General features: G+C 49.9%; 2 protein-coding genes across 4 annotated transcripts in view; one reads left to right on the top strand and one right to left on the bottom strand.

The window, feature by feature from the left end:
- Window positions 1-6,884, top strand: part of LOC310827662 (uncharacterized protein) — a 66,719-nt gene extending 59,835 nt beyond the window's left edge. For both annotated transcript variants that reach the window (XM_083703900.1, XM_083703901.1), the window contains exons 7-9: window positions 2,092-2,223; window positions 4,116-4,238; window positions 6,699-6,884. In XM_083703900.1, coding sequence (XP_083560026.1) covers window positions 2,092-2,223; window positions 4,116-4,238; window positions 6,699-6,713 — 270 coding nt within the window. In that variant the 3' untranslated portion in view covers window positions 6,714-6,884. The remainder of the gene's footprint in view (window positions 1-2,091; window positions 2,224-4,115; window positions 4,239-6,698) is intronic.
- A 2,511-nt stretch (window positions 6,885-9,395) lies between these two features.
- The window catches only part of CCM2 (CCM2 scaffold protein), a 56,136-nt gene continuing 39,156 nt past the window's right edge, over window positions 9,396-26,375 (bottom strand). For both annotated transcript variants that reach the window (XM_083704245.1, XM_083704246.1), the window contains exons 4-10: window positions 25,214-25,397; window positions 23,673-23,809; window positions 19,668-19,803; window positions 18,111-18,168; window positions 17,100-17,238; window positions 12,256-12,394; window positions 9,396-10,379 (exon numbers count right to left, since the gene is read on the bottom strand). In XM_083704245.1, the coding sequence (XP_083560371.1) occupies window positions 10,099-10,379; window positions 12,256-12,394; window positions 17,100-17,238; window positions 18,111-18,168; window positions 19,668-19,803; window positions 23,673-23,809; window positions 25,214-25,397 (1,074 nt within the window). In that variant the 3' untranslated portion in view covers window positions 9,396-10,098. The remainder of the gene's footprint in view (window positions 10,380-12,255; window positions 12,395-17,099; window positions 17,239-18,110; window positions 18,169-19,667; window positions 19,804-23,672; window positions 23,810-25,213; window positions 25,398-26,375) is intronic.

Below are 26,375 nucleotides of genomic sequence, written 5' to 3'. Positions count from 1 at the left end.
TCTGTCTTCCACCCTCCAGTGGCGTAACGTGGGTTGCTAGTGCCCAGGACGGGCAAGGGCTTCTGAATCCAGTTCTTTTGGCTCACTTGTTGTCCAATAGCATAGGAGAAGGATTTGCTTTGAATAATTGTAGGGATCTCCAAGGGTCATGTAGTCCAACCCCTTGTAATGCCAGAATAACGGTTAGAGCAGTGTTCCCCAACCTTGGGTCTCCAGCTGTTTTCAGACTACAATTCCCATCATCCTTGACCACTGGTCTTGCTAGCGAGGGATGATGGGAGTTGTAGTCCAAAAACAGCTGGAGCCCCAAGGTTGGGGAACACTGGGTTAGAGGATCCCACATTGGGGGGCTGCTGCTGCTGCCCAGGACATCCTGTGGGCCGTGTCACTGGCTCACTGCCCTTCCCTGCCTGCCTACCACCGGGGGCCTCTGGGCTCTGGCCCCCAGCGCCAGCAGAGGCTCTGTCCGCCTTTCTCACACCTCCCAGGCTGGGCCGCCCTTCAGTCTCCAGGCTGTTCAAAGGGTTGTAGAATCATAGAATCCTAGAGTTGGAAGAGACCACCAGGGCCATCGAGTCCAACCCCCTGCCAAGCAGGAAACACCCTCAGAGCACTCCTGACATATGGTTGTCAAGCCTCTGCTTAAAGACCTCCAAAGAAGGAGACTCCACCACACTCCTTGGCAGCAAATTCCACTGTCGAACAGCTCTTACTGTCAGGAAGTTCTTCCTAATGTTTAGGCGGAATCTTCTTTCTTGTAGTTTGGAACCATTGCTCCGTGTCCGCTTCTCTGGAGCAGCAGAAAACAACCTTTCTCCCTCCTCTATGTGACATCCTTTTATATATTTGAACATGGCTATCATATCACCCCTTAACCTCCTCTTCTCCAGGCTAAACATGCCCAGCTCCCTTAGCCGTTCCTCATAAGGCATCGTTTCCAGGCCTTTGACCATTTTGGTTGCCCTCCTCTGGACACGTTCCAGTTTGTCAGTGTCCTTCTTGAACTGTGGTGCCCAGAACTGGACACAGTACTCCAGGTGAGGTCTGACCAGAGCAGAATACAGTGGCACTATTACTTCCCTTGATCTAGATGCTATACTCCTATTGATGCAGCCCAGAATTGCATTGGCTTTTTTAGCTGCCGCGTCACACTGTTGACGGTTTGCCCGTCCTGGGCACTAGCAACCCATGTTACACCACTGGAGGGTGGAAGACAGACAGAAAGACACACACACACACAGAGAGAGAGAGAGAGAGAGAGAGAGAGAGAGAGAGAGAGAGCTCTGTCCTCCAACACCTTTCCACACCCTCACCTTCATCCGCCCAGGGGAGCTGCCTCACTGTGCCTCATGCTAGGGCCATAGCTGTCAACCGTCCCTTATTTGGCGGGAAAGTCCCTTATCCCAGCGCCGTGTCCCGCTGCTGTCCCTTATTGATGATGTCCCTTAAATTTCCCGGGTTTCAAAGGAACCAGATCCCCTCCCTCCCTCCCTCCTTCCCTCCCTCCCTCCCTCCCTCCCTCCCAGGGAGGCTCCAACTGTGTTGCTTGGCTGCGTTGCTCACCCAATAAGGAGTCTGAGAACGACTGGGGGTGGAGCTTGCATGCCTTGTGCCGATCAAATCAGCCGCGTTCCCTGGGGACTCGCCTTTGCTCAGCGCTTCCCAGCAGAGAGGTGACGGTGGTTTTCCTTGCTGCATCCCCTTTGTCGGGTTGCTGCGCCGTGGGAACCACTGCTTGAGGCTTCGTTTGGCTGCTGGCTGGGCTTTCTGCCTTTGGCTCGGAGGGGCTCAGAAGTTGAACATACCTGTGCTCGGAAAATCCCTTATTTTGGCTGCTGATCCCTTATTTTCAAGGCTGCTGGTCCCTTACTTTCAAATCTTTAAGTTGACGGCTATGGCTAGGGCTGGAGTTGTTCGGGGAATCCTTTCGCCTCTCGGGGTAACCAAACGGGTGTCTTGAGCTAGGCAGGAAACCCAGAGTCTGTGTGAGGCCTTTTCGCCAGCTCTCTTGTGCACGCCCAGAGCGGCGAAAGGACTCGGGGTGTGTTTGCCCTCATCGTATTTATTCCCACGCCCTCTTGTCTTCCACAGATCGAAGACCTCTCTCAGCAGGTACACAAAGCTGCGGCAGAAAAGTTCAAGGTCCCCATGGACCACTCGCCGTTGATCACCGAAGCAGCTCCCACCCTCACGATCAAGGAGGAGAGCGAGGAAGAAGAGGAGGTACGGTGATCTGGTGCAGCCAGAGCCATCTTTCCCATTGGGCTTACTGGCGCGTTGTGCCAGGGCGCTGGCCTCTCAGGGCCCCCCAGCGAGTGGGGGAGCTGCGTGGCTTGGCCTCCCCTTTCCCTGCAGGCCCACCAGCTGTGCCCTGTCAACCATATGACTGGCAGGCCTGCAGCTTCCTTCCCAAGCCTCCTCGGGAGGAGAGCGATCCCCACAGAGGCTTGGGAAAAGGTTGACAACTCTGGGAAATGGGGGTGGGGGGGTGGGGCGGCAGAGGGATCTTTGCACCATGGCGCCGGATACGCTTAAGACGGCCCTGGGTGCAGCAAGCCAGGAACGAGATCTTGGGGTCATAAAATAGGGCTCGATGAGCTGGGAAAAGGCAGATTCCATGCTAGTAGAGATCACGAGGAAAGGAATAGGAAACAATACTGCCGATATACAGTCATACCTCGGGATAAATACTCTTCAGGATTACTGCGTTACTTCCGAGTTTCGCCGCTCGTGCATGCGCAGTCAAAATGACGTCACGCGCATGCACGGAAGCAGCGAGATGCGACCCGCGCACACACACATGCGCAGTCACGTCTTACGTTCTCTTCACGATGCGAATGGGGCTCTCCGGAATGGATCCCATTCGTATCCTGAGGTACCACTGTAATGCCGATACACAAAACTCCGGTGCGGCTGCATTTGGGATCCTGTCTACAGTTCTGTTCACCTCACTGCAAAAAGGCAGTGTTCGAAATTAGCTAGGTGCATTTTGCACTGGGCTCTCAGCAACTTGCGACCGAGTGGAGATGCCTGGGCGCCAGGATACTGCCCGAAATCACCATCTGTGGATCCCTGGATTTGGACTGTTTTCACACACTAATACCCCACCTTGTAGAAGTCTGTCAGTTCTATTTTATCTGCACAATTGGAATGAATTTCAGGAACCAGAGTGCTTTTTCTGTGCAGCCCGAGCATCATTAAGAAATGCAATAGCTCAGTGAGAGACGATCGGCTTTGCATGCAGAAATCCCCAGGTTCATTCCCTAACATCATTTCCAGGGAGGGCTGGAAGATGATGATGATGATGATGATGATGATGATGATGATGATTTGTTACTCATATTATTATTTATTTAATGTATTTATATTTTGCCTTTATCCCAAGCTGGGAATCAAGGCAGCTTCCAGCATTTAAAATTAGTGCTATACAGTGGTACCTCAGGTTACATACGCTTCAGGTTACAGACTCCGCTAAATAGTGCTTCAGGTTAAGAACTTTGCTTCAGGATGAGAACAGAAATCGTGCGGCAGCGGCGGGAGGCCCCATTAGCTAAAGTGGTGCTTCAGGTTAAGAACAGTTTCAGGTTAAGTACGGACCTCTGGAACGAATTAAGTACTTAACCTGAGGCATCACTGTAAAAGACAAAGGGATACAAACCGAACGAGCCAAGAACAATAATTAAAATACACCAGAACGCCGTAAAATCCAGTTTGCCCTGACAGCAGCATCCTCTGCACCAAAGGCCTGCCTGAACAGGAAGGTGTTAACCTGTTGGCAGAAGGATAACCGGGAGGGAGCCAGTCTGACCTCTCTTGGGAGGGAATTCCGCAATATGGGAGCCACCACAAAAAAGGCTCTCTCTCTCGGGTCACCCCCAGCCTTGCCTCTGATGCTGGTGGGACCGAGAGAAGGTGAGATTTTGGCACCCAGGCCGATTCATGTGGGGAGATACTCTCCATCCCAAACCCTGGAGAGATGCTGCCGGTCCGTGTAGTCTGCACTGAGTAAGATGAACCAGTGGGCTGACTCGTTCCTTTGTTAGGGAGGTAGATAAACAGAGGAGCGGATCTGCTAGCACCTGGATCGGATCTTCTAAGTCCTTCTCTCCTGGCAGGTTGATGAAACGGGTCTGGAGGCGAGGGATATCGAGCTGGTCATGGCTCAAGCCAACGTGTCTCACCCCAAAGCGGTGCGCGCCTTGCGTCACAACAACAACGACATTGTGAACGCCATCATGGTGAGTCTCGTATGTGCGGGGAAGTGGGGTGCGCGTGCGAAATCTGAACGATGAACTCCTTGGGTTTTCGGTCCCCGGATGGGGCATGGCGACAGTTCTCTCTGCCTTAGCTGTTTCTCCTTCGGGGGTTTGGACCCCCTTGATTCAAAACATGTGGTTAGGTGAGGAATAGTGGGAGGGATTCTTTAGTTGCACTTCCTGCATTGCACGGGATTGGACTAGATGACCGTCAGAGTACCTTCCAACTCTAATTCTCACCTCTAGGGTGGGCATCTATAGCTGAGAAAGGCCTCAGCTCTGGGCGAAAGGGCCTCTGGATCTGGCCAGCAGGGCCGGATGCTCGCCTCCCTTCATCCCCTGCGGGGGCGCCCACCTGTCAATCAGGTAGTATCACAATAACCTGGACATCAGCTGGTTGTTAGGGCTTGCAAAGCACCACCAGCTGGTTGCTAGGGCTTGCAAAGCACCACCAGCTGGTTGCTAGGGCTTGCAAAGCACCACCAGCTGGTTGCTAGGGCTTGCAAAGCACCACCAGCTGGTTGCTAGGGCTTGCAAAGCACCACCAGCTGGTTGCTAGGGCTTGCAAAGCACCACCAGCTGGTTGCTAGGGCTTGCAAAGTACCACCAGCTGGTTGCTAGGGCTTGCAAAGCACCACCAGCTGGTTGCTAGGGCTTGCAAAGCACCATGCGTGGCGCCATGCAAACTCCCCAACGAGAGGCTGCTGAAATTTGAGAGACCAAAGTCTGCCGCTGCAGTGAACAGGAGGCATTGCTGTCGTCTCCCACCCATAGGGTGGAAATGGCAAGGGCTGCACTCTGGGGTCACGTGGGCTCTGCACCGACCCAGCGTCAGAGCAGGCCCCTTGGCCTTTGATTCCAACTCCAAGTTGATTTTATCCTTCCCCTGCCCCTGCCTGTTTATGATAATATAATTTATTACTTATACTCCATCCATCTGCCTGGGCCTCCTAAACAGGGCTGCTTTCAGATGTCTTCTAAAAGTCAGGTAGTTGTTTATTTCCTTGACATCTGAGGGGAGGGTGTTCCACAGGGCAGGCGCCACCACCGAGAAGGCCCTCTGCCTGGTTCCCTGTAACCTCACTTCTCGCAGGGAGGGAACCGCCAGAAGGCCCTCGGAACTGGACCTCAGTGTCTGGGCAGAACGATGGAGGTGGAGATGCTGCTTCAGGTCTACTGGGCCGAGGCTGTTTAGGGCTTGAAAAGTCATCACCAACACTTTGAATTGTGCTTGGAAACGTACTGGGAGCCAGTGTAGGTCTTTCAGGACCGGTGTTATATGGTCTCGGCAGCCACTCCCAGTCCCCAGTATCTGGATTAGTTGTAGTTTCTGGGTCACCTTCAAAGGTAGCCCCATGTAGAGTGCATTGCAGTAGTCCAAGCGGGAGATAACCAGAGCATGCACCACTCTGGCAAGACAGCGTGCAGGCAGGGAGGGTCTCATCCTGCATACCAGATGGAGCTGGTAGATAGCTGCCCTGGACACAGAATTGACCTGCGCCTCCATGGACAGCTGCGAGTCCGAAATGACTCCCAGGTTGCACACCTGGTCCTTCAGGGGCACAGTTACCCCATTCAGGACCAGGGAGTCCTCCACACCAGCCCGCCCCGTCCCCCCAAAACAGTACTCGTCAGGATTCAACCTCAATCTCCTCCTTGCTCCTGATGGTAGATCTTCACTCACCCCTTCTCCCCAGGGTAGGAGGCATTCGTGCCAACATGTCTTGGGCCAGACCTGTCTCTGTGTTCTGCCAAGGCCAGATTAAATGGGGGAATATTTAGATGGATGGATATTTTAAATGGATGGATATTTAGATGCGGATAACCTTGTATGCCGGGACGCGGGTGGCGCTGTGGGTTAAACCACAGAGCCTAGGACTTGCCGATCGGAAGGTCGGCGGTTCAAATCCCCGTGACTCTGGGGTTGCGGCGCTCATCTCACTTTATTGGCTGAGGGAGCCGGCGTACAGCTTCCGGGTCATGTGGCCAGCATGACTAAGCCGCTTCTGGCGAATCAGAGCAGCGCACGGAAACGCCGTTTACCTTCCCGCCGGAGCGGTACCTATTTATCTACTTGCACTTTGACGTGCTTTCAAACTGCTAGGTTGGCAGGAACAGGGACCGAGCAACGGGAGCTCACCCTGTCGCGGGGATTCAAACCGCCGACCTTCTGATCGGCAAGTCCTAGGCTCTGTGGTTTAACCCACAGCGCCACCCGCGAGGTATGCTTGGTTGAGGGGCAGTTAAATGTTTGTGCGTTAGCCAAGCCACCTGGAATGTACTGTGTGCGACAGAGTTGTTTAAAATATGTGGCGCTCAATCTAGGAGGATCCTACGAACACGAGGAGCTGTCCCAACTCAACCCTGCAAAGGGGCGACACAGAGGAAATAGGGTTTGCCACTTTTACATTTGCAATATCTCTCCTTTTTCTTTCTGTGCAGGAGCTGACGATGTAGTGACCGGTTTTGGCAAGCCCACCCAAGCCTCTGCTGCCCACCCCTTCTGTATAGATGCACAGTTAACTCATATCCAATACAGCTGTTGTTTGTTAGGACTGCAAATAATTAGTCCCAACTATTCTGCATTGAAAATGCTGCTCAATAAATGGTATATTCACTTGAACTGCACACGGGTTTCAAGAGTGTCTTCCTTCCGAAGGGCTCAAAGCTGCTTTGGGAACTCGGTCTGTCTGTTTGTTGTTGTTTTTACATTGTGTTCAGCCTTGCTGGCATTCTCTTCAGAAGAATGGGCAGACGTACCGTATTTTTCACTCTATAAGAAGCACCAGACCGTAAGACGCACCTAGTTTTTGGTGGAGGAAAACAAGGAAAAAAATATTCTGAATCCCAGAAGCTGCGCAGCGATCCCTCTTGCTGTTCTGGCTTCTGAGATAGCTGCGCAGCCTGCATTCGCTCCATAAGACGCACACACATTTCCACTTACTTTGGGGGGGGGGGGTGCGTCTTATAGAGTGAAAAATACGGTAGGTCGCTTTCGTCATACCTCCTCCCCAAAATGCAGTAGTTTGGTATTTGTGGGTATACTGTTAGCCATGAGAGCTAAACCTTTGTCTCCGCAGTTGGAAGAAGCAATGCTTTTGAATACCAGTTGCTCACGTGCTTGAATCCTGATTAGCCATTTGGCTGGGGGATGAGCATCCAGCCACCTTTCTCCAGTCATTGTAGAGAATGGGTCGCAAAGTAGGCACAATCCCGATTTATAGGAAGGGGAGCTGGCCAACCCTGGTTTACTCAGCTCTGGGAATAAGCTGAACTGTCCTGTTGTTCTGTTGCCGCCCTTTTGGACTCTGGCAGGTAGGTACCTCCTGTTTCCTGAACTAGGCAAGCTGGTCGTTCTAGGAACAACTGCTTAAGAACTGGTGCCAGAGCTTGATTTTTTCCTCTGCCCTCCCCATACCTTTCCCCTTGTATGCCATGGCTACAATCTAGCAGAAGTTGGATCTTTCATGGATGCTTTAGTTGAGATTCCTGCAAGGCAAGGGGGTTGGACTAGATCTCTTTTCCAACTTTGCAATCCTATTCAAAAAGTAGGATTTGGGGAAATCTTGTAGCAAGAGTGACCCACAACTGTAATGCGGAAGAAAGGAAGCCTCTCTTACAAAATGATGAGTTTAAGAGGTGGCCAGGGAGGGAGAAAGGAGAGGAGAACATCTCTGGGGATTAAGGAGTGCCGGTTACAGCTTTGCTGATGTAAAACGAAGCAAGAGCAACTCAATTTGCTGCAGTGGGCTGCAGGTGGCTGTTTCAGCAGAGAACTGCAACTCACAAGGGAGGGAAAAGAAAAAAGAAAATGTCGTTTTCCATTGTGGCTGTAAACCCCCCCCCCCCATAAAAACCCAACACACTCAGTCAGGATTCCCATTCAAAGAGCTAAAATAGTATACAGATCAGTTTATAATAGCCAGCAGAGATCTTGTGGCATGAAATACATATACAAAAATAACTGTGCATTTATATGTATAATATATACAACACATATACATTATGTATATATTTCTTCCACTTCTGGTTCCTTTTAAAAAAACAAAACACACACAAACAAACCCCCCCAAAATCAAGAAATCTAACCCACACTTTAGGCTTGCTGTCAAACTCTCGCACTTGAAGAATCACCAGACTCCCGTCTGTGAGGATCTTGAATGCCCAAGTTACTGTTGTCTCAAAAAAATGGAAGAATCTACTATAGGCTGGCACTGGACCAACCCCCATGTCCAGCTGCAGGGGTCCGAGACCACCGCTTTGCCCGCCAGGACTGCCCTGCGCAACCTACGCATCCCAGGTAGAAATGATAGCACCAAATTCGTGGCACCATTTCGAGGGTGGGGGTTCGTGTATCCGTGTCCCTCGACCAGAGTAAGGAAATGTCACGATCTGGTGCAGTCAGAAGTCAGGATGGGAGCTGTTTGCCTAGATGTGGGCAGCCTGACTCGGCTGATGGCTTTCCTCGAGGGCCAGATGAGCTAGACCTGCGGGCGCTGCTCTTGACTGGAGTTATCACGTTCAAGTTAATCTCGCCTGGCCCAGAGGCAAGCGCCGAGGTGACAGCCCATTTCAGCCAGGCTGCTATAGTACACAAATGGAATACCGTGGAAATCCCTGAAACGAGAAGTAATCGACTAGAAATATTATCTTACAGAATTAAACTAAATAATAAAAAATCAAAAAGTTGAAGGAAAAAATAAGAAAAACCTAGAATTGAACAAAGCCTTAAAGGGAGGCCGGCTACAAACCTCGCGTCACTGAACTATTCAGTTTCCTCAGAAGGAAATAGAGAAATCATGAACCTTAAATGACCAAATTCAAAGAAAGGGGGTAAAACTCCCCAAAATTATAATTAAGAAATTTAATAGAGAGCAAAGGGACTATGACACAGGTAGAGTTTATAACTGGTGGTTGGATTCTGGAAATAATAGGTTTTTCTAATTTTTTTCTTAAACTCTTTGATTTTTATTATTTAGTTTAATTCTATAAGATAATATTTCTAGTTGATTACTTCTCGTTTCAGGGATTTTCACAGTATTTCATTTGTTTTGTGTAATTTCTTGGTTCTGTGATGGTCTTTTTTCTACAGGCTGCTATAATACGACTGAGCCGCGAATGCCAACGTTGTGGCTTCAGAGAAGGAGCAAAGGCAGCTGGCCAGGGTTTGGGGGCAAGGGAAAATCATCTCTTGCCGATGCCTTTGCCCGCAACCAAGCAGGCAAAGGGCTCGGCTTGGCGCAACCAAGGCCACCTTCTGGTCTGGAACAGAAATGTTAGGACGAAACACCTGGGGTGTTCAGTTAATTCACATTGCAATGAACTTCATCGGAAAGTAACAAACAAAAACACACGCACTCGCCCCCCCGGAGAAAAAAACCAAAAAGGTTAGAAATGTCATGTGCAAAAAACCGTAAACCGGCTTGTCGAGTTCTTGCGGACTGGCCGTCCTGCGCAAAAGCCAGCGCTGCTTTCGCGTCGGATTCATGGCTCTCCAAGGATTCCCAACCTGCAAACGCTCTCCATCCTGCGAGGGGCTGATCCTGCCAAGCCCCTCTCCGTGGCTTGCTCCTTCACAGAAGAGGAACACGAGGTCAAGGGCCCCTCTCTCCAAGGGCCCCGGAAGGAAGGAAGGAAGGAAGGAAGGAAGGAAGGAAGGAAGGAAGGGGAGTCGTAAGGGAAATATCCCCTTTCCGCTTCCCCCAGAACCAAAAGCGTTCCTATTATTCCCAGAGCGAAGAGAGGAGAGTGTGCGCACGACTGAGCGAGCAACAGGGCTGGGTTATTCCTTGCAGGGGGAAAATGCCTCTTCTTTTCCTCTTTCTCTCTCCCTCCGACCCTTTCAGGAAGAATCGTGGTCCATGCTGCACCCGAGAGCCTCGATGTCGTTGCTGATGTCCGAAATCATGCGGTCCCACTCGTCTCCCTCCGAGGGGGCGGACTGGTCATCCGAGCTCCCCGCGGCACCGTTGCCGTTGGTGGTGGAGTTGGAGGTCGTGCTGACCGTCCGCCGGTACCTCCCAAAGCTGTCGGTGATGATGCCTCGCCCGTCCTTCACGCCAATCGTCTCCAGGAAGTTCTCAAAGTATTGGCTGTCCTTCTCTGGGATGAATGGTCTAAGGCCTTTTTGGGGGGGAGAAGGGAATGGAACAAGGAATAAGAATAATACAGTGGTACCACAGGTTACATACGCTTCACAGCAAACCCCGCTAACCCAGAAATAGTGCTTCAGGTTAAGAACTTTGCTTCAGGATGAGAACAGAAATCGTGCTCCGGCGGCGCAGCGGCAGCAGCAGCAGGAGGCCCCATTAGCTAAAGTGGTGCTTCATGTTAAGAACAGTTTCAAGTTAAGTACGGACCTCCAGAATGAATTAAGTACTTAACCTGAGGTATGACTGTAATAATAAAAAATTTTATTTATACCCCACCCTCCCCAGCCAGAGCCGGGCTCAGGGCGGCTAACACCAGTCAAATTACAGTAAAAACATAATAGAGGGGGGTGGAAACCAATTTAAAATACAGGTTAAAATGCAATTTAAAATGCAGCCTCATTTTAAAAGTCAAAACCATAAGGGGAGGGAAACATAAGGGACAGACTGATTGCAAACCAAAGGCCAGGCGGAACAGCTCTGTCTTGCAGGCCCTGCGGAAAGATGTCAAGTCCCGCAGGGCCCTGGTCTCTTGTGACAGAGTGTTTCACCAAGTCGGGGCCAGTACTGAAAAGGCCCTGGGCCCAGTTGAGACTAATCTAACCAACTTGCGACTTGGGACCTCTAAAATGTTGTCATTTGTGGACCTTAAGGTCCTCTGCGGGGCATACCAGGAGAGGCGGTCCCGGAGGAAGAGATGGCGGTACAATGGCTTCCAACAAAATATTAAAATTCTGTAATGCATCAAACATTAAAAGCTTCCCTAAACAGGGCTCCCTTCAGATGTCTTCTAAAAGTCTGGTAGTTGTTGTTCTCTTTGACATCTGGTGGGAGGGCGTTCCACAGGGCGGGTGCCACCACCGAGAAGGCCCTCTGTCTGGTTCCCTGTAACTTGGCTTCTTGCACTGAGGGAACCACCAGAAGGCCCTTGGCACTGGATCTCAGTGTCTGGGCTGGAGACGCTCCTTCAGGTATACAGGACCAAGGCCATTTAGGGCTTTAAAGGTCAGCACCAACACTTTGAATTGTGCTCGGAAACGTACTGGGAACCAATGTAGGTCTTTCAAGACCGGTGTTATGTGGTTTCAGCGGCCACTCCCAGTCACCAGTCTAGCTGCCACATTCTGGATTAGTTGTAGTTTCCGGGTCGCCTTCAAAGGTAGCCCCACGTAGAGCGCATTGCAGTAGTCCAAGTGGGAGATAACCAGAGCATGCGCCACTCTGGCAAGACAGTCTGAGGGCAGGGAGGGTCTCATCCTGCGTACCAGATGGAGCTGGTAGACAGCTGCCCTGGACACAGACTTGACCTGCGCCTCCATGGACAGCTGTGAGTCCCGAATGACTCCCAGGCTGCGCACCTGGACCTTCAGGGGCACAGTTGCCCCATTCAGGACCAGGGAGTCCTCCACATCCGCCCACCTCCTATCCCCCCAAAACAGTACTTCTGTCTTGTCAGGATTCAACCTCAATCTGTTAGCTGCCATCCAACCACCTTAGGGACTCCACTTTGGATTTGTGTAGAGTTTACTCCATAGCCTTTTCTTCTCTCAAAAGATTATCCTGCCAAGTTTAGAATCAGCGTCTTTCTTCTCCTAGATCAGGCATGGGCAAATTCGGTCCTCCAGATGTTTTGAGACTACAAGACCCATCATCCCTGACCTCTGGTCCTGTTAGCTTGGGATGATGGGAGTTGTAGTCCCAAAAACATCTGAGTTTGCCTATGCCTGTCCTAGATGGGCTCCCTTCCTAGGCTGACAAGCCCCACCTGCCCCTCAACAAATTTGTTATACGGACACCAGCAACTTCCATTTATTCAATCTTGGGGGGTGGGGTCAGGTGGGGACACTCACCTAGGAGAAGGAACTTCCGGCTATCCCCATAGAGCTGTCGCAGGCTGACGCAGAACTCGTGTATGGATGCCCCGTTGCGGTATTCACGCAAAAGCATGGCGAACTGCTGGATCTCATGAGAGGAGAGTTTTGTTCGTAACTAGGAAAGAAAGGGGTGGGGAGAATAAAAGCTAAGTCACCGTAGGTTCCAGCATTAGAAGAAAAGGGTGTTGAAACGGAAGCCGCAATGCCTTTTGTTTGATTTTCCACGTAACGTTAGGAAAGATCCGCGACGAAGGTTTGCGTCCCAGGAGGTGGGGCAGCGGTTAAGCTCACAGCCGGCTAAAAACTAGGAAGAACTTTCTGATGGAAAGAGCTATCAGACGGTGTAACGAACTGAGTTGAGAATTCCGTTCCACCTTAAGGAACAGGCATGGGGAATTGTTGCATGTAACATGTCTGTTTACATTCCAGCACAGCTTGCTGGGAACTTCCATTTTGTGTACAGTGGTACCTCAGGTTACATTCGCTTCAGGTCACAGACTCCACTAACCCAGAAATAGTGCTTCAGGTTAAGAACTTTGCTTCAGGATGAGAAAAGAAATTGTGTTCCGGCGGCGCGGCAGCAGCAGGAGGCCCCATTAGCTAAAGTGGTGCATCAGGTTAAGAACAGTTACAGCTTAAGAACAGACCTCCAGAACGAATTAAGTACTTAACCCGAGGTACTACTGTATAGCTTTTGCTGTGGACACAAAGGAGAACAGACATGTTTCTTTTTGTCCTGATCTATGCTGTATAAAAAAGGTAAAGGAACCCCTGACCATTAGATCCAGTCGTGGCCGACTCTGGGGTTGCGGCGCTCATCTCACTTTATTGGCCGAGGGAGCCAGCGTACAGCTTCTGGGTCACGTGGCCAGCATGACTAAGCCGCTTCTGGCGAACCAGAGCAGTGCACGGAAACGCCATTTACCTTCCCGCCAGAGTGGTACCTATTTATCTACTTGCACTTTGACGTGCTTTTGAACTGCTAGGTTGGCAGGAGCAGGGACCGAGCAACGGGAGCTCACCCCGTCGTGGGGATTCGAACTGCCGACCTTCTGATCGGCAAGCCCCAGGCTCTGTGGTTTAACCCACAGTGCCAGCCGCGTCCCTGCTTGTAAATATGCTCACACAGCCTCTTGTGCCATTTCTGTTGTGCTGCGTGTTCTCTGCTGAATAGTGTGCACAGTCTTCTAAAGCCTGTGTTGCAGATTTATGCTGCACCCACCGAGGACCGGAGGTCGCCTGGCACACCGGCCGGTGGGCTGAGCCAGCTGGGGGCCTGCCAATTGCCCCCATTTCCTTGAATGCATGTTAACAGGAAGACAATGATTCCGTTAATGTCAAAGTTGCAGGTTTGATCCCTGTGTGTATATTCCTGCACTGCCAGGGGGTTGGACTTGATGATCCTTAGGGTCCTTTACAACACCACAATTCTATGATGCTATGCACCCACCACGTGACAGCCCTATAGATTTTTGAAGACAGCTATTGCAGATATGCAGATGACACAACCTTGATGGCAGAAAGTGGAGTGGAATTAATTAACCTTTTAATGAGGGTGAAAGAGGAGAGCTCAAAATATGGTTTGAAGCTCAACATCAAAAAAACTAAGATCATGGCCACTGGGCCCATCACCTCCTGGCAAATAGAAGGGGAAGAAATGGAGGCAGTGAGAGATTTTGCTTTCTTGGGCTCCATGATCACTGCAGATGGTGACAGCAGCCACAAAATTAAAAGATGCCTGCTTCTTGGGAGAAAAGCAATGGCAAACCTAAGCAGCATTTTAAAAAGTAGAGACATCACCTTGCCAACAAAGGTCTGTGTAGTGAAAGCTATGGTTTTCCCGGTAGTGATGTATGGAAGTGAGAGCTGGACCATAAAGAAGGCTGATCGCCGAAGAATGGATGCTTTTGAATTCTGGTGCTGGAGGAGACTCTTGAGAGTCCCATGGACTGCAAGAAGATCAAACCTCTCCATTCTGAAGGAATTCAGCCCTGAGTGCTAACTGGAAGGACAGATCCTGAAGCTGAGGCTCCAAGACTTTGGCCACCTCATGAGAAGAGAAGACTCCCTGGAAAAAACCCTGATGTTGGGAAAGATGGAGGGCACAAGGAGAAGGGGACGACAGAGGGCGAGATGGTGGGACAGTGTTCTCGAAGCTTCCAGCATGAGTTTGACCAAACTGCAGGAGGCAGTGGAAGACAGGAGTGCCCGGCGTGCTCTGGTCCAGGGGGCCACGAAGAGGCGGACACGACTATACAACAACAACATTGAATCATCTCTCAGCCTCCAGCATTTCTGACGCTCTAGCAAAGCTCTCCCCACCCAGCTGTTTTCCAGCTGTTTCAGACACCACCTCCTAGTGTGTGATGGAGCAACACAGGACAAGAATGAAGGCTGCCGAATAGATCTGGCAGGAGGCCGAACTTGAGAAAAGGCTTTGTTTTTAACCGTGTGCTGAGGAAGAACTCCAGAGTGGAATTTTAATGGGGGAGACTGGACGTGTACTCTGTCAACTATTTATGGCCGCAGCCCGTACGCAAGTTGGTGGACAGCGGAAGGAGTTGAATGTGACCTTGAACCATCCAGATAAACACTGCAAAGAACTGGACAATGGAAGATAGTAATTAATTCTCCCAGCACACCGGGTCTGAAACAACAATTTGTATGAAATTGATTTTATACAGTGAGGGGGGAAAGTATTTGATCCCCTGCTAAATTTGCCCCGTTTGCCCTCTGGCAAATAAATGACCAGTCCATAATTTTAATGGTTGGCTTATTGTAGCTGTGAGAGACAGAATAACAACAGGACCCCCCCCCCCCAGAAACCCAGAAGACAAAAGCCAGAGATTGATGTGCATAATAATGAGCAAAATAAGTGTTTGATCCCTTTGCAAAAGATGACTTAGTACTTTTTGGCAAAACTCTCGTTGGCAATTACAGAGGTCAGACGTTTCTTGGTTGTGGCCACCAGGTTTGCACACATCTCAATAAACCTACCATTAAAATTATGGACTGGGTCATTTCTTTGTCAGAGGGCAAACGGGCAAATTTAGCAGGGGATTAAATACTTCCCCTCCCCCTCACTGTACTTATGAGATGTAACAGTGGTGCTGTTTGTAAGGTGGAAAATGCGTCCAGCTGCAAGAATGATCTAACGAAGACTGATGGATGACAACTGAACACTAAATAAGGAACAATGCAGCTGTGGCAGGAAATGGCCGACATATGTTTGCAACAGAAGCGGGAAACCCGATTTTTTAAAATTGCATTAAAGTAATGTGGCTGGATTTGTAGAAATTTGGAAAATGAATAAAATAATAATAATTGCAGACTCCACTTCCTGGCTGGCTGGGGAGGGTCCCAGGGAGGAGCAGGGCAGGCCTGGCCCAGGCCACCCCCAAAATGTCCTTGGACTCCCATCAGCCTCAGCCATCACAGCCAGTGGACTGGAGGATGATGGGAGTTGTAGTCCTGGCACCAACCGGAGGCCACAGCATCCCACTGCTTCTCTAAAGGAAGAGTAAGGGACTTGCAGCCATAGCTGTCAACCGTCCCTTATTTGGCGGGAAACTCCCTTATCCCAGCTCCGTGTCCCGCTGCTGTCCCTTACTGATGATGTCCCTTAAATTTCCCGGGTTTCATGCTCGCCCGACACGGGAGGGAAGCAATGGCTCGGGGTCCTCCGCCGCGAGAGAGAGCGCGCTGGCGCTGTCATCCTGCCGCGAGGAGTTCCATCGGCCCTTCCCCGCCCGAGAGAGAGGGGGGGAGGAAGACTCTCGCCCACGAGCCCGGAGGCGGCAGCGGTGGTGGCAGCTGAGGAGGGGGCCTGAGAAAGGAGGGGATGGGGAGGGACGCAGAAGGGCGGCGCTTCAGCGGCTGCCGCGGTTCTGCGACTGCCTCATGCCGAATTGACAGGAAGGATTCGAAACTGGCGGGACCCTAAATTCACGGAAGACTGGAGTAAATTTACGGTCTACTTGAAAAGCTTTTGTGAAGACGACATTTGTAGGTTTGCAAGAAGTTTTGTGAGGAGTATTATTGGAAGTACTGCAAAATTGGAGAAGGGGAAGGATGGTTTGTTAAGAGATGTAAAGGCAATATAAAGTTAAGAAATGCATAAGAAGTGGTTAAAACGGTGGATGATGATGGAAGTCTAAAAAGATTGTAAGAGTGATATGTTTTGTGGTACATTTTATAATTTATATGTTAAAAGCAATAACAATTTAAAAAATAAAATAAAATAATGACAGCATCTCTCAATCCTAAAAATGTATGCAACTCTTCACAACAGCAAAATCCCTTATTTTGGCTGCTGATCCCTTATTTTTGAGGCTGCTGGTCCCTTACAGTGGTGCCCCGCAAGACGAACGCCTCGCAAGACGGAAAATCCGCTAGACGAAAGGGTTTTCCGTTTTGGAAGCGCTTCGCAAAACGAATTTCCCTATGGGCTTGCTTCGCAAGACGAAAATGTCTTGCGAGTTCCTGCGGGTTTTTCCCCCTCCCCCCCTTTTCCTAAGCCGCTAAGCCACTTATCAGCTGATCCGCTAAAAGCCGCTAAACCGCTAATAGCGCTAATCCGCTAAGCTGTCAATGGGCTTGCTTCGCAAGACGAAAAAACCGCTATACGAAGAGCCTCACGGAACGGATTAATTTTGTGTTGCGAGGCACCACTGTATTTTCAAATCTGTAAGTGGACAGCTAAGCATGCAGCTTCCAATGGCCCCCCATCTAAGTGTGTGACAAGCCCCTTGGTCCCACCCCTACCCCCCCCCAAAGGGGACCAATATTTCCCTGGGGAAAACCTTCCTCCCTGCCCCTACCGTCATCATGTAGTCCTGGAGCAGCTCCGTGGCGGTGGTGCTCAGCTCGCTCTCGCTGGCCGCCTTGGCGTGGGGAGATGGCTGTGCCGAGAAGGAAGAAGGGGAGTTGCCACCGGTCTCCAAGGACTCGGGGAAAGAACTGCAAATGCACAACAGGTCCACGCGTCACCCTCACTGAGCCGAGGGGCCTTCCATCTCCTCCTCCCTCCCCGTCAGTTTTCCTTTCATGCTGCGTCCGTCGGGTTGTAAGCCTGAGGGTTCAGGACTGAACTGATAAGGTAAAGGTAAAGGGACCCTTGACCATTAGGTCCAGTCATGGCCGACTCTAGGGTTGCGGCGCTCATCTCGCTTTATTGGCCGAGGGAGCCGGCATACAGCTTCCGGGTCATGTGGCCAGCAGGACTAAGCCACTTCTGGCAAACCAGAGCAGCGCACGGAAATGCCGTTTACCTTCCCGCTGGAATGGTACCTATTTGTCTACTTGCACTTTGAGGTGCTTTCGAACTGCTGGGTTGGCAGAAGCAGGGACTGAGCAATGGGAGCTCACCCCGTCGCGGGGATTTGAACCGCCAACCTTCTGTTCGGCAAGCCCTAGGCTCTATGGTTTAACCCACAGCGCCACCCACATCCCTCGACTGAACTGATACCTGCTCCCTTTTTGCCTGTTCTGGGAGCCTTTTTTTGGTTGAAGGTTTGGAAGGAGGGGGAACTGTTTGATAAAGAATAGAGGAGCGCTCCATTGTCTCATACCACGTGGGACGGCACCGAGTGCTTTGGGAAGCTAGCAGACGTTTTACTTACAATTAAGCAATATCCGGATTTTGTGAAATAAATACACACACGCCCAGTGCTATTTTTCTGGAAAAAGAGGTGCCAGAACTCAGCATGAACGCCTGCCTTGTTCTGTAATAATAGCAATGGTGCCTACCTGGGAGGCGTCAGAACTGAGTTCCAGCTGAAAAAAAGCCCTGCAGATGCCCCATTCTTGCCTACTGCCCTAAGTATACTCACAAAGTGCTTGCTTCCGTTTCGTAGGAATCTTTAACGTCCACTTTTGTAGAAGAGTCATCTGCAAGGAAGTAGCCAGAGAAAGGTGGTATGCAAATTAAAAAGGGAAATGAAAAAATGAATTGAAATATCTGGGCTAAATTGACACTACATGGAAGCCTCCTCTGTTCAAGCTAGATGAGATGAGGGAAGCCACTTCAGCCCAGTTTGCCGCCGGTGGATATTATTATTATTATTATTATTATTATTATTATTATTATTAATTATTTTTCCCTCTCTCTCTCTCCAGCGCCGAGGGCCTTCTGGCGGTTCCCTCATTGCGAGAAGTGAGGCTACAGGGAACCAGACAGAGGGCCTTCTCGGTAGTGGCGCCCGCCCTGTGGAACGCCCTCCCATCAGATGTCAAAGAGATAAAGAATTACCTGACGTTCAGAAGACATCTTAAGGCAGCCCTGTTCAGGGAAGTTTTTAATATGTAATGCTGTACTGTTTTTAACACTGATTGGGAGCCGCCCAGAGTGGCTGGGGAAACTCAGCCAGATGGGCGGGGTATAAATAATAAATTATTATTATTATTATTATTATTATTACTATATATATTACATTACGGTCTTCAAACAAAAACATCTTGAAGGTCCCAGGCCACAGAGAGGTTAGGCTGGCCTCAACTAGAGCCAAGGCTTTTTCGGCTGTGGCTCCGATCCGGTGGAACGCTCTGTCCCAAGAGACTAGGGCCATGCGGGACTTGACATCTCTTCGCGGGGCCTGCAAGACAGAGCTGTTCCCCCAAGCCTTTGGCCAGGGCACAGCCTGACTCCCTCCTTTGGCGATCTTCACAGAACTCTAGCTCAATGGCTGCCATCAATTATGATTTGAATTAATTTTATAATTAAATGTTTTTAGAATGCTGTATTATTATTTTATTGTTGTTAGCCGCCCTGAGCCCGGTTTCGGCTGGGGAGGGCGGGATATAACTAAAAATGTATTATTATTTATTATTATTACAGTGGTGCCCCGCAAGACGAATGCCTTGCAAAACAAAAAACCCGCTAGACGAAAGGGTTTTCCGTTTTCGAGGCGCTTCGCAAGACGAATTTCCCTATGGGCTTGCTTCAAAGTCTTGCGATTTTTTTCCGCTCCCCCCCTTTTTCTAAGCCACTAATAGCCGCTAAGCCGCTAATAGCGCTAACCTGCTAATAGGGTTGCTTCGCAAGACGAAAAAACCGCTAGATGAAGAGACTCGCGGAACAGATTCTTTTCGTCTTGCGAGGCACCACTGTATTATTATTACATTACATGATGAAACAAGAAAAAAATCCCCATGAATCAATGACCCCCTTCCCCCATCCCAACAGCAAGTTTAGAGCCGCCTTTGGCCAACCTCGCGCTCTGCCCATGCTACAACTCCCATCATCTCTGGGAGGATGCCAGGTAGGCAAAGGTGAGATCACATGACCGCTCAGTCGTGCAGCTGGAACTGGAGCATGTGAGGGCCCGCTCGCTTCCCCCTCTGCAGCAGCCGCTTGCAAAAGGAACCCAAACTGTGGCTGTTTCTCCTACCGCTGTGCAGGGAGAGGTGTCGCGTTGGCGTGGAGGCCCCGTCGAATATTGCTCTGTCGAGGAAGTCTATGGTGGACTCCGTGTAAACAATGTGGAAGACTTGGCTGAGAAGCGAGCAGAGTTCCTCTGCAGTTACCTGGAGAAGGGCGGAACAGGGAGGGATATAAATAAAAAATTATTATTATCATTATTATTATTATTATTATTACAGGTCGGATGGGCTTTGGGGGAGAAGCAGGGAACTCCCAACTTCCGCCATCTTAAGCCCATCAGAGACGCAAAACAAGCTCGTTTCATCAAAACTATGGCCAACGAGAGACAAATTGAACAGCTTTTGGCTAGTTACATTTATGTGCAATCTAGCAGCATGCGACCGTGCACATGCTGAAAATCTGGAAATGGGAACTGTGGGAATGTCCGGGGAGGCAGGAGAGGATATACTGTTTATTGATATCCTTCCTAACTTGCGCTAGCAAGTTCTATAACTTAGCAGAGTTTCACATTCCCCTTTTTAACGCACAGTGGATAGCGGGTTGCAGGCTTGCGTAAGCCCCTCACTATTTTATACAGTTCAGTATTGAACTATATATTCGTGCACGCCCTTCAACCGTTGAATAAAGTTGTAAATATGCTCTTCTGGGTGCATCTTCTGTTGCGGAGTCTGCTGAAAAGGGCGTGCACAAGTCCTGGAATGTGTTTGAGGCTCGTGTCGCTAATTGACTGATGCTGTTCTACGGGAGATTGATGGATCGTTGCTGGGATTCGCAGGACGATGAGTAAGTCTGCAGGCTTCAACAGGCTGATGCAATACTCTGTGAAGTGCTGGGTCAGAGTGACTCAGCGGGGATGTGATTGGCTATCACCTGTTTTAAAAGGAAAGCCTGTTCAACAGCAATTGTGGTGTGGTTGTACCGTGGTATGGTGGTGCTGTGGTGGAGAGTATTCATTTGCCTTAAGGAGCAGGTACTCTGTATGGACTGTTTTTGTAAATACCTGTATATAGCTCACATTAAAAAGACTGCACTAGGAAAACCTGGGACTCTGAGCGTTTCTGCTAAAAGCGCCGCGAGGAATTCGCGACAGTATAGGCTGCCTGATTCCTTTGTCTCCCTGGCAGTATCCCAACAGTAAGTTCCCTTTTATCCATTTTAAAAGAATAAACACACCACAATCTTGTGTAAAGTATATAAAAGAAGTTTACTCACATTCAGTTCACTGTTGGATCCCTGAAGGCAGACTTAGTTACAAAGTACATGCATATGAATCTAGCTAAAATCTTTGGCTACGAGGGATTGCCAGAGAAGACTGCAGCTCCCATCAGTCCCAGGTGGGATGGTCAATGATGGGAGTTGGAGTCCAGCAATCTCTGGAGAAACATAGGCTCCCTAACATTGCCATCAGATATCAGAAGTCCACTCCACAGTTCACACAGAGCAAGGGTTTCAGCGAGGTTGCCTGTGTTCTGCAGAACAGCATCCCTGCTGATATACGACAGGCACCTGATATCTGCGCCTTCGAGAAACACTTCAAGGTACAGTGGTGCCTCGCAAGACGAAATTAATCCGTTCCGCGAGTCTCTTCGTCTTGCGGTTTTTTCGTCTTGCGAAGCAAGCCCATTGACGGCTTATCGGATTAGCGCTATTAGCGGCATAGCGGCTTTTAGCGACTTAGAAAAAGGGGGGGAAAGGGAAACAAACCCGCAGGAACTCGCAAGACATTTTCGTCTTGCGAAGCAAGCCCATAGGAAATTCGTTTTGCAAAGCACCTCCAAAACGGAAAACTCTTTCGTCTAGCGAGTTTTCCGTCTTGCGAGGCATTCGTCTTGCGGGGCACCACTGTACTTGTTTCAGTAAGATTTCCCACCAGCTGGGTGGAAGGTGCTTATCTGCGACGGGTTTTATTAACCTATCTTCAGTCGTGTTTTGCCTCGCTTTTAAAAAACTGTCTCAGCTATTCTTATGGTGTGTTGGTAAATTGTCATGAGATACACGTAATTCATAAAGTAATGATAACACTTCAGATAAGAATAATACTTCAGAGGCACGATTCAGGCAGAAGCAAAATTTCCTGGCGTTCTTTGAAAAGGAAAAAAAAAATACTGAAACATTTCTATCTACACTGCAAGCTTTTGACAGGGTCACCATCTCCAGTCGCCGCTAACAAATGATTTCTGGTGGGCAGAATTATTACTGGGCAGAGGTCTCAAATAAAACAAAATGCTCTGTGCCTGTAAGTTGCACATCTGCAGGCAGGAAGGCGATCGTTTAAGCATCCATTCCACATAAACTTGTCGTTGTTTAGTCATGTCCGCCTCTTCATGACCCCCTGGACCAGAGCACGCCAGGCACTCCTGTCTTCCACTGCCTCCCGCAGTTTGGTCAGACTCATGCTGGTAGCTTCGAGAACACTGTCCCACCATCTCGTCCCCTTCTCCTTGTGCCCTCCATCTTTCCCAACATCAGGGTCTTTTCCAGGGAGTCTTCTCTTCTCATGAGGTGGCCCAAGTCTTGGAGCCTCAGCTTCAGGATCTGTCCTTCCAGTGAGCACTCAGGGCTGATTTCCTTCAGAATGGAGAGGTTTGATCTTCTTGCAGTCCATGGGACTCTCAAGAGTCTCCTCCAGCACCAGAATTCAAAAGCATCCATTCTTTGGCGATCAGCCTTCTTTATGGTCCAGCTCTCACTTCCAAACATCACTACCGGGAAAACCATAGCTTTTACTACACAGACCTTTGTTGGCAAGGTGATGTCTCTACTTTTTAAAATGCTGCTTAGGTTTGTCATTGCTTTTCTCCCAAGAAGCAGGAGTCTTTTAATTTCGTGGCTGCTGTCATCATCTGCAGTGATCATGGAGCCCAAGAAAGTAAAATCTCTCACTGTCTCCATTTCTTCCCCTTCTACTTGCCAGGAGGTGATGGGCCCAGTGGCCATGATCTTAGTTTTTTTGATGTTGAGCTTCAAACCATATTTTGCGCTCTCCTCTTTCACCCTCATTAAAAGGTTCTTTAATTCCTACTCACTTTCTGCCATCAAGGTTGTGTCATCTGCATATCTGCAATAGCTGTCTTCAAATATCTATAGGGCTGTCACGTGGTGGGTGCATAGCATCATAGAATTGTGGTGTTGTAAAGGACCCTAAGGATCATCAAGTCCAACCCCCTGGCAGTGCAGGAATATACACACAGGGATCAAACCTGCAACTTTGACATTAACGGAACCATCGTCTTCCTGTTAACAGGCACCCAAGGAAACGAGGGCAATTGGCAGGCCCCCAGCTGGCTCAGCCCACCGGCCGGTGTGCCAGGCGACCTCCAGTCCTCGGTGCAGCATAAATCTGCGACACAGGCTTTAGAAGACTATGCACACTATTCAGCCGAGAACACGCAGCACAACAGAAGTGGCACGAGAGGCTGTGTGAGCATATTTACAAGCAGGGATGCGGCTGGCACTGTGGGTTCAACCACAGAGCCTGCGGCTAGCTGATCAGAAGGTCGGCAGTTTGAATCCCCGCGACGTGGTGAGCTCCCGTTGCTCGGTCCGTGCTCCTGCCAGCCTTCTTTATGGTCCAGCTCTCACTTCCATACATCACTACTGGGAAAACCATAGCTTTAACTATACGGACCTTTGTTGGCAAGGTGATGTCTCTGCTTTTTAAGATGCTGTCTAGGTTTGCCATCGCCTTTCTCCCAAGGAGCAGACGTCTTTTAATTTCGTGACTGCTGTCACCACAGACACTATTTTTTCCTAATTAGAAAAATCCTGCTTTGCTGTATCTGTGAGAGAAGGATGCCTTGTTAGACCACAAGAGAGCGTAATATGACCCAGAGTCGATGCCTCTTCGCAGCCTGAGAGCATCTCTTTCACCTGCATAGCTGCACCTGTCCAAGGTGAAGGTAAGATCTTTCCTGGCAAAGGGAAGTCTTGTTGTCAAAAACGGACCTGCCTGAGGAAGGGGAGGGGAGGGGAGGGAAGAGGAGAGGAGAGGAGAGAGGCAGACATATCTTACTTTATTCTCCGTAGCCAGGACCACCAGGCAGCAAGCTTCGACAGGAACCGCTCCGCTCTCCGAGAGAGACCCTGACGTAAGAGCTTTCAAGCTTTCGGCACAAAGACTCTGGTTGGGGGAAATCCCGGGGTCCTGAGCTGAGAAAAACCAGAGGCCATTAGTGGAACCAGGAGGCAAGCTGCTAGGCTTGCGTGATTCTGCATAACCCCACCACACCCCCATGGGGAAAAAAGGGTATTTCTTTTGTAATGTTCTGGAATGACAATTTCAGTGGTAATGCCCAACTTTATGCTGCTTTAAAGCTGCTGTGACAGTATTTATTTATGTGCTTTCTTTTATTAATAAAGTAATTTTTAAAACGAACACTGTGCATTTGCTTAACAGTAGGGAAAACACTCATTTAGGAACATAGGAAGTTGCTTTATCTGGAATCAGACTATTGAATTGAATGGGTGGCTGATGAGATTTGTATTGCTGAGCATTTGGGGTAAATTCGACCAGAACTGAGTACAGTGGACGCTGCGGGTTGTGAACGTGATCCATGCGGGATGCAAGTTCACAACCCGCAGCGTTCGCAACCTGTGTTTGTGCACACGCAGGTTGCGATTCGGTGCTTCTGCGCAAAGCACGATTTAGCGCTTCTGCGCAAGCGTGACCACCGAAACCCGGAAGTAACCCGTTCCGGTACTTGCGGGTTTCGGCAGTCCGCAACCTGAAAAAACACAACCTGAAGCTTCTGTAACCCGAGGTATGACTGTACAGTGGTACCAGAGAGCCAGTGTGGTGTAGTGGTTAAGAGCGGTGGACTCGTAATCTGGTGAACCGGGTTCGATTCCCCGCTCCTCCACCTGCAGCTGCTGGGTGACCTTGGGCCAGTCACACTTCTCTGAAGTCTCTCAGCCCCACTCAGCTCACAGAGTGTTTGTTGTGGGGCAGGAAGGGAAAGGAGAATGTTAGCCGCTTTGAGACTCCTTCAGGTAGTGATAAAGCGGGACATCAAATCCAAACTCTTCTACCTCTGGCTGTGAACGGGATCCGTTCCGGAGGCCCATTCGCAACACGAAAAGCCAGCAACATGAAGCGCCGTATTTGTGCAAGTGCACAGCGCAATTTGGTGCTTCTGCGCATGCGCCGAAACCCGGAAGTAACCCTTTTCGGTACTTCCGGGTTGTCGCCTAACATGAAGCAAACGTAACTTGAGGTACAAGAAAAGAGATTCGGACTAAACATCAGGAAGAACGTTCTGGCAGTGGGAGCTGTCTGACCGGGGAACGGACTCTCTCGGGAGCTTGCGGACTCTCCTTCCTTGGGGGTTGGCCTAGATGGCCCTCTGTGTCCTTTCCAATTCTCTGATTCCGTGATTTGCATTGCCGAGGGAGTCTGTTCCATGGCTGAACAGTTTGTTCTCTGACAGAATCGGTCTTTCTCAGACGCAGCAGAGCCCTACCGCAGATGGGACACTTAGCTGCACAAGAGCTGATGGACGCAGCAGGCTCTTGTGGCTACCAAGACCCCCCCCATCAACCCCTTCGCCAGCCTACCTGTTTTCAACACCACCAGGTGCGAGGAGTCGTCGCGGATGTAGGAAACCGACGCGATGTCATGGATTGGGACCCTGAGTATGATATCTTCGCCATCCCGCCACACCAGTTTGACGTTGTAGGCGGAGAGGCTGATCACAGCGTCGTGTTCCTGCGTCAGCTGCCCTGGAAGCTTATGAGCCCTCTAGGACGAAGGCGGGAGGGGAAGAAGAGGCAGGGTATTAAACGACCACGAGGAGGGATAGCTCAGCTGGTAAAGCACGGGACTCTTGGGGACTTGGGTTCAAATCTCAAGATTTCCGAGCACAAATCAAAGTGTTGGTGCTGACCTGGAAAGCCCTAAATGGCCTCAGTCCTGTATATCTGAAGGAGCGTCTCCAGCCCAGACACTGAGGTCCAGCTCCGAGGGCCTTCTGGCAGTTCCCTCCCTGCGAGAAGCCAAGTTACAGGGAACCAGGCAGAGGGCCTTCTCGGTGGTGGCACCCGCCCTGTGGAACTCCCTCCCACCAGACGTCAAAGAGAAGAACAACTGCCAAACTTTTATAGTAGTAGTAGTAGTAGTAGTAGTAATAATAATAATAATAATAATAATAATAATAAATAATTTTATTTATACCCCGCCCTCCACAGCCAAGACAGCTCAGGGCAGCTAACAAGCAATAATAAAAACAAGTTGAATGAATACAACTTAAAAACAAGATTAAAATACAACATTAAAACATTAAAATGCAGCCTCATCACAGGAGGAGAAAGGAAAAAGAAAGAGGGGGAGGGAATCAAACTGGCTCCAAGCCAAAGGCCAGGCGGAACAACTCTGTCTTACAGGCCCTGCAGAAAGAAATCAGATCCCGCAGGGCCCTGGTTTCATGAGACAGAGCGTTCCACCAGGCAGGAGCCACTGTTGAAAAGGCCCTGGCCCTGGTTGAGGCTAATCTGACTTCCTTAGTGCCCGGGACCTCTAGGGTGTTGCTATTTATGGACCTTAAGGTCCTTCGCGGGGCATACCGGGAGAGGCGGTCCTGTAGGTACGAGGCTCCTAGGCCATGAAGACATCTGAAGGCAGCCCTCTTTAGGGAAGCTTTTAATGTTTAACAGACCACTGTATTTTAATACTCTGTTGGAGGCCGCCCAGAGTGGTTGGGGAGGGCCGGCCAGATGGGCG

This window comes from Podarcis gaigeae (genome assembly GCF_964106915.1).
Source record: "Podarcis gaigeae genome assembly, chromosome: 12".
NCBI lineage: Eukaryota > Metazoa > Chordata > Lepidosauria > Squamata > Lacertidae > Podarcis > Podarcis gaigeae.
This window is presented reverse-complemented; position numbering and strand designations above follow the sequence as displayed.